Source organism: Plecotus auritus (genome assembly GCF_963455305.1).
Source record: "Plecotus auritus genome assembly, chromosome: 6".
NCBI lineage: Eukaryota > Metazoa > Chordata > Mammalia > Chiroptera > Vespertilionidae > Plecotus > Plecotus auritus.
This window is the reverse complement of record NC_137773.1, coordinates 28,711,977-28,724,045: the sequence shown is the minus strand read 5'-3', so window position 1 is coordinate 28,724,045 and position 12,069 is coordinate 28,711,977. Positions and strand designations below refer to the sequence as shown.

General features: G+C 49.7%; 1 protein-coding gene across 1 annotated transcript; it reads right to left on the bottom strand.

Moving 5' to 3' along the window:
* Positions 1-284: 284 nt before the first annotated feature.
* LOC308250706 (P antigen family member 3-like) lies at positions 285-9,752 on the bottom strand (the record flags this gene model as incomplete). The annotated part of the gene is made up of 2 exons (XM_080673401.1): positions 285-580; positions 9,698-9,752. The coding sequence occupies 2 exons, from the start codon at positions 9,750-9,752 to the stop codon at positions 285-287; spliced, it is 351 nt and encodes a 116-aa protein (XP_080529527.1).
* Positions 9,753-12,069: the final 2,317 nt, after the last annotated feature.

Below are 12,069 nucleotides of genomic sequence, written 5' to 3'. Positions count from 1 at the left end.
TTTCGTACAGGGCTGGCACCTAGAGCCAAAGAATCATGCTTGGAGCAGTTACCTGTGTTAGCCAGCAAGCACACCCGCACAATGAGAGGTTTTCTGGTTGTTCCTGGTGAATTATTATTGTTTTTTTTTTTAAAGCTATTTTTCTTTTTGAACATAGTTGCCTGGTAATTTCGTGGGTTTGTTTGTTTACATTTTTTTTTAATGCTGCAAAACTTTATTGAGAGTACTTAAACAGTATAGTATCCAACATAAGAATAATCTGTGTGTCTTCAGATCATCTTCCTTTAAACGGGTGGTTTTCCTTCCCCTGTTTCTGGCATTCCAATGGGCTCTGGATTTGCACAAGCATGCCCGATGACTTCAGAATCATCTCCACCCTCGGCCCCAGTCACTGGTTTCGCCAGTTCTTGGGTATCAGCTTCAAGGTCAGTCCCTTGAACCTTAGGTGCTCCTGCATCTGCTTTCTCTTCATCAGGTGTAACATCCTGATTCTCAGTGGTTGGCTCCTCTTGTTGAGGTTTGTCATCACTGGGCTGCTGGTCAACCACGGGTCCAACTGGCTGGTCAGACTCTTCATCTTCTACTGGTATTGTGTTCTATTCGGCTCTTGATGTTACATGCCGACACATATTTCACACAGTTGAGTCTCAAGCAGCGAGAAAGAATCGAGATGAAGGGAACACAACCACTTCTCGCCTAGTTCTCCTCCCAGAACTTCTGTTTGTTTACATTTTTTATTGATTTCAGAGAGGAAGGGAGAGGGAGATAGAAACATCAATGATGAGATAAACATTGCTCAGCTGCCTCCTGCACGCCCCCTAATGGGAATGGAGCCTGCAAGTATGCATAAGCCCTTGACCAGAACAGAACCAGGGACCCTTCAGTCTGCGTGCCAGCACTCTATCCACTGAGCCAAACCAGCTAGGGCGAAACTATTTTTCATTTTATTAGACATTGGGGTGAGGGATTTAGCTTTATTCCATGGTTCTCATGTCTCATATCCTCTGTGACATTTGCTTCCACAGTCCTCTATGAGGACTCACAAACTGCCACCCTACCCACCCCTGTCCCTTCTCTGACCAGGCTGGGATAGATTCTGGGATGATGGTATTCAATTACATTATCACTTGAATGAAAGGGGGCTTTGGCCTGGCCATTCCTGGCTCTCACTCTCCCTTTCCTCTCTGTCCCCACCAGCCCGTCCAGTGGGAGCACTGCCTCTGGGGTGCTGGCAGCCCACTTGGATTGCCTGTGGCACCTACCTGTGTGTTCAATTTAAGTGGGATCTTCGCTGGTGCTTAGACTGAACCACTGTTATTAAACCATTGTCATTAAAGTGATCCCTTTAAAAATCCATCCCTGCCACTGCCCACTTTGGGGGTAGGGGGGTATAGGTCCTAGATTGTTCCCTGTATGACCAGCTGAGCCATTTTCCACTCACATGTGACTCTCAAGGCCGTCTCAGAAACGTGGCCTGGAGCCTGGACAGGAAAGCAACATGGCATCTCCCCTACACTGTACCACTTCCCAAAGTTAGGCCAGCCTGGGCTGGGATCTGGGCTCTACTTCTCACCGGTCTCTGAATGAGCAAGTCACTGAATGTCTCTAGCCTCAGTTTCCTCTTCTGCAAAACTTGTGCTGATCTCAATGGCTTGCTGTGAGGATTGAAAGGGAAATCAATGCTTAGTTATTTAAATTAACTCATTTGGTTAGGACATGAATTAAATTAATTCATTCACTCATCCATACTATGTACTAAGTACAAGGTAACTTTGTGTGAGGAGATACAAAGATAATATACAACCCCTGCACCTAACCAGTGTTCAAAAGGAGGGGGAGCCCTAACCGGTTTGGCTCAGTGAATAGAGCGTCAGCCTGCAGACTGAAGAGTCCCAGATTTGATTCTGGTCAAGGGCATGTACCTTGGTTGCGGGGACATCCCCAGTAGGGGGTGTGCAGGAGGCAGCTAATCGATGTTTCTCTCTCATCGATGTTTCTAACACTCTATCCCTCTCCCTTCCTCTCTGTAAAAAAATCAATAAAATATATTAAAAACAAAAGGAGGGGGAAAGAAATATGAGGAAAAGACTGTATTGCAAGATAGGCACTCAATAAGTATTTGTTGAGTGAATCAAAGAAAGAAAACCAGGCAGATATTAACATTTAGGTGATATTTTCATGGGGCAATCAGGCACATCTTTATGGAAGAAGCTGAATTTAAGCTGTGAATAGGTCAACATAGTTATTAAAAGACCTTTTCAGCAAGTACCAGAGACACAGTGAAATATATGAGAGGTATAATCTAGACCAGCCGTGGGCAAACTACGGCCTGCGGGCCGGATCCGGCTGTTCTATCCGGTTCTCTTGCTCTCCCCTCCGCTCCTTTACTTTGAATTTATATTAGTTCACACAAACACTCCATCCATGCTTTTGTTCCGGCCCTCCGGTCCAGTTTAAGAATCCATTGTGGCCCTCGAGTCAAAAAGTTTGCCCACCCCTGATCTATACCTTCAAGAATTTTACACTTAGCCAGGCCCGTGTGCTCCGTGGTTGAGCACCGAACTATGAACCACTAGAACATGGGCTCGGTTCTCGGTCAGGGCACATGCCCAGGTTGCGTGCTCAATCCCCGGTGGGGGCCTGCCGGAGACAGCCGATCAATGATTCTCTCTCATCATTGATGTTTCTATCTTTCTCACACTCTCTGGAAGGAATAAAAATATATTTTTAAAAAAAAGAAGTTTACACTTTAACAGGGAAGACAAATAGTATTGTATACTTAGGAATAATTAATTAATCACCTGAGTGTAACAAGTCCTTAGCAGACGGGCTAGGAGACCATCAACTCTTGGAAGACAGGAACTGTGCATGGAAGTTTTCCTTTCCACTGTCTTTATTTTTTTTTTTTAAATAAATCTTTATTGTTCAGATTATTACAGGTGTTCCTCTTTTTTTTCCCCCATAGTTCCCCTCCACCTGATTCCCACCCCCCCATGCCCTTACCCCCTGCCACTGTCTTCATCCATAGGTGTAAGATTTTTGTCCAATCTCTTCCCGCACCCCTCACACCCCCTTCCCCCTGAGAATTGTCATTCACCAGTCCATTCTGTTCTTCAGATTTTTTATTCACTTGATTTTTAGATTCACTTGTTGGTAGGTATGTATTTGATGTCATTTTGTTGTTCATAATTTTTATCTTTACCTTTTTCTTCTTCTTCCTCTTCTTAAAGAATACCCTTCAGCATTTCATGTAATCCTGGTTTGGTGATGATGAACTCCTTTAACTTTTTCTTGTCTGTGAAGCTCTTTATCTGACCTTCAACTCCGAAAGATAGTTTTGCTGGGTAGAGTAGTCTTGGTTGTAGGTTCTTGCTATTCATCACTTTGAATATTTCTTGCCACTCCCTTCTGGCCTGCATAGTTTCTGCTGAGAAATCAGCTGACAGTTGTATGGGTGCTCCCTTGTAGGTAACTAACCGTTTTTCTCTTGCTGCTTTCAAGATTCTCTCTTTGTCTTTTGCCCTTGGCATTTTAATTATGATGTGTCTTGGTGTGGTCCTCTTTGGATTCCTCTTGTATGGGGTTCTGTGTGCTTCCTGAACTTGTAAGTCTATTTCTTTCACCAGGTAGGGAAAGTTTTCTGTCATTATTTCTTCTAATAGGTTTTCAATATTTTGCTCTCTGTCTTCTTCTGGCACCCCAAAAATTCGGATGTTGGTACGCTTAAAGTTGTCCCAGAGGCTCCTTACACTATCTTCATATTTTTGGATTCTTTTTTTTTGTTTGTTTTTCTGGTTGGGTGTTTTTGTTTTCTCACGTTTCAGATCTTTGGTTTAATTCTTGGGGTATGTTGACCTACAGTTGAGTTTCTGTATATTCTTTATTTCAGACAGTGTATGCTTAATTTCTGACTGGTCCTTTTCCATTTTTTTGGCATTCTCATTAAGATCCTTAAAGGTCTCACTAGGTTCCTCAGCGGTTTTTAGAAGATTCTTGAGTAACCTTATAAATGTGGTTCTGAACTCTATGTCGTCCAGTAGTTTGCTTTCCTTCATTTCTTTCATTCGTGACATGTTTCTTTGTCTTTGCATTTTGCTGCTTCCCTGTGTTGATGGAGTGGCTTTGTGTGGTAGGTGACCTATAGGGGCCAGTAGCTCAGCCTCCCCAATCACCTGAGGTGGACGTCTTTGGTACACCCCTTTGTGGGCTGAGTGCAAAGTCTTGGTGTAGTTAAGCTTTGATTGCTGTTGGTACACTGGAAGGAATTGACCTCCAGGCCAATTGGCTGTGAGGACCCACTGTGTCTATAATGGAAGAACTGCTGCGCTGGAGACACGCTTATGGTGCAGGACTTGTTTCAGTGGGGCTTTGGTGCTCACTGAGTCTGCCTCCTAATGTGTCTCTTATGGATGTGAGGAGTTGAAATCTTGTGTCTCACACTGACCACTAGGTACACTGGCTTCTGGATCTCTAATGGGGTGCAGGTCAGCTACTGTCTGAGGCCACCCAGCAGGAGCTACAGCGAGAACTACAGTTTTTTCCTCTTTGCTTGGGGTTTGGAGGTTTTGGAGCTGTCTGACCTGGGCTGCAAGTTTGCTAGGTTAAGCTTCGATAGGGCAGGTCATTCATATGCTAAAGCCACTGCTTGGAGCTAGGGTGGGTTTGTAGGTTGTGCGGGGCGGGGTCTCAGGGCGTGACTAGGCTAGGGCGTGGCAAACAGCAATGGCTGCCAGAAGCCGGCTCTGCATCTCTGACCATGTCCCCGTGTCCCGGGCCCCAGCGCAGTAAATAATTATTCCTGTGCGCAGCCCTGCAAGCAAGCCTCCCTCACTTTCCGACCCCACGGCAGACAGTCCAGCTTCTCCCCGTAGGAGTTTGGGTCCCCTGCGTCTCCCCAGAAACTGGAGTTTGGAGTAATCGGGAGCTTGTCTCCTTTCGGGTTGAAAAAAGCAGCGCTCCCAGTCGCCCGTCGCCAGCCCGATTTGCGCGCCTCCGTACCTCAGCTTTTCAGCGCTTGTGCACCTCTCAAGGCTGTTTGCTCTTTCCTTCTAGTTGTAGAACTTCCATTCAGCCAGCTTTCCCGTGGTTCTGGGTGATAGATGTTTTGTCTTTTAGTTGTAGTTTTGAAATTGTTGTGCAAGGCAGCAGTTTAGGTGTTTACCTACGCCGCCATCTTGGATCCTCCCTCCTTTCCACTGTCTTTAGAAGCTAGACCTGAACAACAAAAGATTTTTAAATTTACTGATAAATTTTAAGCTTTGTATCTTTTTGTTGTTGTTAATCCTCACCCGAGGATATGTTTTTTCATTGATTTTTTAAAATCTTTTTAGTTTTTTAGACAGAGAGTGGGAGAGAGGAAGAGAGAGAGAGAAAGAGGTCAAAGAGACACATCAATCCTTTGGTATGTAGGCCAACTCTCTAACCACTGAACCACACTGGTCAGGGCTAGGTCATTTTTGAATAGGTGTCACCTACACGTGGTGAGCAATGCCACACTTCATCAGGCCGGTCCAGCCACAGTCAAGCACACTCAAGAATAATTACTAAGTGGGGCCATGCCATCCCCACCAAGTAGCACTTACTTTTTTCTTGGAGATTGTTCCATGTTGTTATATAATTTTGTGGTCAGCCTAGTACCCCACAATTGTGTTTTTATCACAATTTCTTTTATTAATATCCTATTGGGAGACCATAGTTTTCCTTTTTTTCAATTAATAGACTTTATTTTTAAAAGCATTTTTAGATTTACAGAAAAATGAGCAGAAAGTATAGCATTCCCATGTTACCCCTCCCTTCCACAATTCCTCCTACTATTAACATCTTGCATTAGTGTGGTACATTTGTTACAATTGATGAGTCAATATTGATACAGTATTATTATTATTACTAGTGGCCCGGTGCATGAAATTCATTCACATTAAAAGGGGATTAATTAGAGGAAATAATTTAATACTGCTATTTGCCCTTTCTCTATAATAGAAGTGTCAGAGATAAAAGAAAATTAGTAAAATGTATATGAAAACCTTCCTCCTGTCAGAGTCTGGGGTGCACCACGGGACCCAGAGTCAAGTCCCCGCCCACCCACATGCACCTCAAAATCGCGTGAGACCCAGACCCGGCCAGCCCCCGCCCCCATTGGGCTAGATCCAGACCTGGCCAGTCCCACCCTTGTCAAGCCCTGCCGGGCAGGGGACGTAGCCTCAGGTCCCCTGGCCCGGCACCAGGACGGGGGGCGTGGCCTGAGGTCCCCTGTCAAGCCCTGCCAGGTGGGGGACATGGCCTGAGATCCCCTGTCAAGCCCTGCTGGGTGAGGGGCATGGCCTGAGGTCCCCCGTCAAGCCCCGCTGGGTGGGGAGCACAGCCTGAGGTCCCCTGTTAAGCCCCGCCAGGCAGGAGGGCGCAGCCTCAGGTCCCCTGGCCTGGTGCTAGGGCGGGGGGTGCAGCCTGAGGTCCCCTGTCAAGCCCCACCTGGTGGGGGCCCCAGCTTGAGGTTCCCCAGCCTGGCGCTGGGGCGGGGGAGCAGCCTGAGGTCCCCTAGCCCAGCACCAGGACAGGAAGCGCACCTTGGGGTGCGTGGCCTCAGGTCCCTGGCGGGAGTCATGGCCTGAGGGCCCCTGGCCTGGTGCTGGGGGTGAGGCCTGAGTTCCTCTGGCCTGGTGCCAAGGTGGGAGGCACGGCCAGAGGTCCCCTGTCAAGCCCAGCCAGGCAGGGGGGCGCAGCCTCAGGTCCCCTGGTCCGGTGCTGGAGTTGGAGGCACGGCCTGAGTTCCCCCGACCCAGCACTGGGTGTGCACCTTGAGGTCTGCCGTCAAGCCCCGCTGGGTGGGGAGCACAGCCTGAGGTCCCCTGTCAAGCCCAGCCAGGCAGGGGGGTGCAGCCTCAGGTCCCCTGGCCCAGTGCTGGGGTGGGGGGCATGGCCTGAAGTCCCCTATCAAGCCCCACCTGGTGGGGGGCATGGCCTGAGGTCCCCCAGCCTGGCGCTGAGGCAGGGGGAGCAGATTGAGGTCCCCTAGCCCAGCACCAGGACAGGAAGTGCACCTTAAGGTCCCCCGTCAAGCCCTGCCAGGTGGGGGATGCGGCCTGAGGTCCCCTGTCAAGCCCTATGGGGGTGGGGGAGGGTGTAGCCTCAGGTCCCTGCTGATAGCTCGTTAAGGCTCCTTATGGGAACTTGGCTTCAGCTGTGGGTGCAGCCATCTTTGTGACAGAGTGATGGTCAATTAGCATGTTCCTTCTTTATTAGATAGGATTGTTGTTAACTAAAGACCATAATTTGCATTAGGGTTCACTCTGTGCTGTACATTCTATGGGTTTTGACAAATTAGTATAATGACATATGTGCATTATTACAGTATCACACAGAATAGGTTCATTGATCTCCAGGTCCCACATTCTAGCTCTTTATTCCTCCCTTCCTCCCTGAAATCCCTTAGTGGAATATAGATTTTTCTAATCAGTTATTTGTAGTTCAGCTTCCAGGGCCTTTATAACCTACTTGCAACCCTCCTTTATCCTTGCCTCCTGCCTCCTGAACTCTGGCCGCACCACATTGCTCCTGCTCTCTGGGACGTGGCAAGCAGGCCCCACCGGCCCGCACTGCCCGGGCCGCTCCTCCTGCAGGCTGCACTCCGGTGCCCCTTCCCTCTGAAGCCTTTTACAGCCTAGTCTACCCTCCTCCCCAACAGAGTTATGGTCCCCTTCCCTGTGGGTTCTTATGCTAATCTAATCACCAACGCAACAGACACTTAGGGGCACCTTCCACAGGCCAGGCAGGGTGCTGGTGCTAAGGGTCTGGCCAGGCGGGTGGGGGAACACATGGCCATGAAGCCCAGCTCTCGGACGTGGAAAGTTCCTTGAAGAAAATAAAACGAAAGATGCCAGCACGGGCAGGGAAGGGCTCTCAGAGGGGCTGACATTTCAGAAGGGATGGGGGAGAGTGCTCCGAGTGGAAGAAACAGCAGGTGCCACGTCGCAGGGCATTTGGTGCAAACCTGGAGGAACGCTGACCAATGTGCCCATGCTGCCTCGCCTGCTCTTGGAGGCACAAGGTAACCTATGGGTGCTTAGTGACCAGCCCAGGGCCAGGGCCTCAGAGAACAGCAAACTGGCCAGGCCTCTTCCCGGCTCCTGTGCTCCTGGAACACTTCCCTCACTCTCCCAGCTGCGTGCTGGCAGCTCTGTTTGCTGAAGCGTTGGAGCCCTTGATACCAAACCCCAATTACCTGAGAGGAGGCTATTGCCTCTTTAAAGAGCTCAAAAGCCCCAGCCTTTTTACAAATAGTGGGTATCCTTTCAGCAGTCCCTAAGGCCAGGATTTATGGCCTACTCCCCAGAGGCAGTTAGACCAACAGACAGGTTACTTCCTTGGGGGTCCAGGTTCCTACAATTGTAGGATGCTCCCACTTCCTCTTTGCATTTTATGACCTCCTGGCTAGCTAATCCTGAAGTGGATTATATGGGAAGGAGGTGAATTGTACGAGCTGGGGCTGCAGCTGCCTTCGAAGCCAGAGGCCAGGCCAGACTCCGGAAAGGGCTGGCCGGTGGTGTGGACGTTCCCAGGGCCCTTCCCCAGCCAGACACCCAGAGTGGAGGCCTTAGCGGGGCTGGTCCACCGTGGAGTCTGCTCAGAGGGACAGATAAGAGGCAAAAACACTGGGTTCATAATCTCAGAATCTAGTGGGGAGAAATGGCAAAATTAATAAGTCACTCTTCACATAAAAAGTCACTCTTTTATTTCCTTGTTGCCTTTAATTTCATTCTTGTAGAACCCCAATGAAGTAGTTCTTATGACATCCTGTGACAGATGAGGAGACAGGCAGAGGCGAGCCCCACTTGTGTAACCCAGAGGTGACAGGTCCAGGTTTTGATCTTGGCTTCAGATGCTGGGTTGGCTCAGAGGCACCAAGAACAACAGGAGGTCAGGAAAGGGAGTGGCCTTCGGGGTGCGTGGGTCAGCTTTCAAGGGACCAAAAGCAGGGAAAGAGCGGTCTAGCGGGAGGTGGCGGGGGGTAGGGGGTGGGGAGACACAACAGAAAAGGCAAAGCCTGTCATGGGACAATGACATAGGCCTGGACCAGGACTTGGGGAAACAAGCCTCCTGCTATTTCTCTGCAGGCCTCTTCCCTTAACCACCCGCCTCTCCTTTCCCACGGCCTTTGCTCTAGTTGCTGACCTCTGACCCAGACGGCAGGCAGGGCAGCAGCCTGGAACACAGGCTGTGAGTTCAAATCCCTCTTACTGGCCATGGCACTTTGGGCAAATGACTTAACCTCTCTGGTCCTCCTTTCCCTCGTCTCTAACATGAGCTTGATGACGGTGGGACTGGGGTGAGCACAGGGCTACACAACAAGAGCTGCTACTACATCCTGTCTTTGAATGCTGCTCCCAACGGGCGCTTCTCGGTCTCAAGCACAGCTGCTAACTTGTCACTTGCCCTGCTCAAAAAACCAAGCCCGAACATGTTATTTTGGCACTCAGGGCCCCCTAAGGTCTGCTCCTCCACACTCCTGTAGTCAGCCCATCTTCAGATCGCCTGAAATCCTCAGAGGATGGGGACATACTGTGTTAATATCTCCCACTCTGACACAGTGGAAAGAACACCAGCTTGGGAGTCGAGAGAGCCAGTGTTCAAATCCTGGCTCGTCCGGTGGTCCTTGTGGGAGGGGCACCTAACCTCCCGAGGTCTCAGCAGCCTTACTTACCTGTAAGGAGGGGCGGCCCTCTCCTCTGCCGGCTGCTTGGAGAGGCTGGTACCATGGCGACACGAGTGGGTGCTTCTTCAATGTTTCCTTTTCTAAACTTCAACAAAGCGTATGTTCATTCCACATAGGTAAAAGGGGTTCTGCTAAGAACTCGTGATCAGGGAGCTCACCAGCAGCACTTATGCTATGACGGCCTTGCATTCAGCTTTCCCACCATGACTGTGTTATGGTGACCAGGCTTAAGGGGGACTCTGTGTCTGTCTTGCAAGTAGTCAGTGCTCAATAAAATGTATTGGATGAATTCATTATTGATGAGAAGCCTTGAATGCTGTGTTCAGTGTCCAAGACACATGTTTACAACACGTGCTGTGATTCTCAAAAGTCCTCTGCAAGAAAACTCATGCTCCTACGAGTGCGGTGGTGACTTAGAATCAGCAGGTAAGTCACAGCCATGGGACCTGGACAGCAATGATGGCAGGTTTGCAACCGGGAAGGGATCCCTTCTGTGACCTGCTCTCCCCAGCTCTGCTCTGGCCTCTGTGGAAATGAACGAACGTGTTGCTGTGTGCCTACCATGTCCTCTGTCCTTGCAGTTTACAGCCATATCCCTCTGACCCCAGTAACAGTGTAGGGTGAGCTTTATGGTCCCCACTTTACAAATGAGGAAAGTGAGGCAAAGAAAAGACAATGGGTGGTGGAGCTGAAATCTGAACCCAAGCCTGGCCCGAAATCTCCTCTTTGGACTACCCACACTTCCTGCACTGGCCGGTTAGCCCGCCGTGGTGTTCACACTGCGCATCGACCATCCTTCTCCCGCACACATTTCCCGGGCTGGCAGGACCACTCTTGTAAGACCAGACCAACTAACTCACCAGAGTTTGTTTCCAGCCTCAGACAAGCCCAAACCGCTCTGCGTGCTGGGTGCTGGCAGCCCTCGGCTGCACGCTTCCGACAGTCCCCGAAGGGGGTTAAAACGCAGGGCAAGTGGAAACTTCCCCCAATGTGCTGTTCAGAGATGGAATTTTTTCTCTCTCTCTCCCAACTTTGAAACAGTCTGGAGGATCGGGGCTGTAGTCTGGCCTGGGCTCCTTTGGGCTTGATGATTTATTCATCAGGTGGCTTGGGTTCCTACATTCCTCCGAAGGAATTTGTTGTAGAGGGAAGTGGAGATACAAGGAAACCCGTGGGGCTCCAGTCCCCCTCCGCCCCTCACCCCTCACTCCTCACCCAGAGGTGAACAATGACAATTCTCCAGATCTGCCCCCTACCCCAAGCTGGGTGCTTGATTGCTAAAGAGATAGCATCTGGGCAGCAGGAAACAATTAGCTGTCATTGTATTATTTAGACGGGAGCCAGAGAGAGGTTGGGGTGGGAGATTTGCAAGTTTATGAGCTCCCTTCTTCCCTTTTACACATAAGTGTACACTAATCCCCCTGAGCCCTGGGTTGGCTAAGCCAATAGTAAGGTCAAGTTGATTTGTTCCATTCCTTCCTTCCTTCCAGTTTGAATGCTGGCTTCACTATTTGGGTGGCGATTTGCTTAAACTTTGAAAGCCTCAGTTTCCTTATCTCTTAAATGGCAAAAATTATAGCACATAATGGGTTGTTGTGAGACTTAGATGAGTGAATCCATTTTAAGTATTTAGCAGCTGGCCAAATATAAAAAGGACATCCTATATAATAAAGAGGTAATATGCAAATTGACCCTCACGCCCTCACAAGATGGCTGCCTATGACCAGGCCGGCAGGGGGGTTAGTGAGGGATGACCAAATGACTGAACAAGCAGGCTGTGTGGGGCGACCAGGCCGGCAGGGGGGACAGTTGGGGGCAGCCAGGCTGACAAGGGGGGCAGTAAGAGGCAATCAGGCCAGCGGTGGGGTCGGGGGGGCAGATGGGGGTGACCAGGCCAGCACGCAGAGGCAGTAAGGGGCAATCAGGCTGGTGGGGGGGGGGGCAGTTAGGGGCAACCAGGCAGGCAGGTGAGCAGTTAGGAGCCAGTGGTCCAGGATTGTGAGAGGGATGTCTGACTGCAGGTTTAGGCCCGATCCCTGGGATCGGGCCTAAACCGGCAGTTGGATATCCCCCAAGGGGTCCCGATTGGAGAGGATGTAGGCTGGACTGAGGGGACCCGCCCCATGCACGAATTTCGTGCACCGGGCCTCTAGTATTAAATATAAGCTTTCACTATTACTGTTATTGACTTAGCAAAGAGGGATTGCTAACTGTGTGCCATGCATTATGCCGGGTGTTAGTTATGGTCTGTAACTTCCAGTAACACCCAACTAGTAGGAGAAGCTGGCCCAGTTACAACACGGCATGCTAAGTGAAATGACAGATGAAACAGAGTATTAGGAATTACTACTATATTCCAG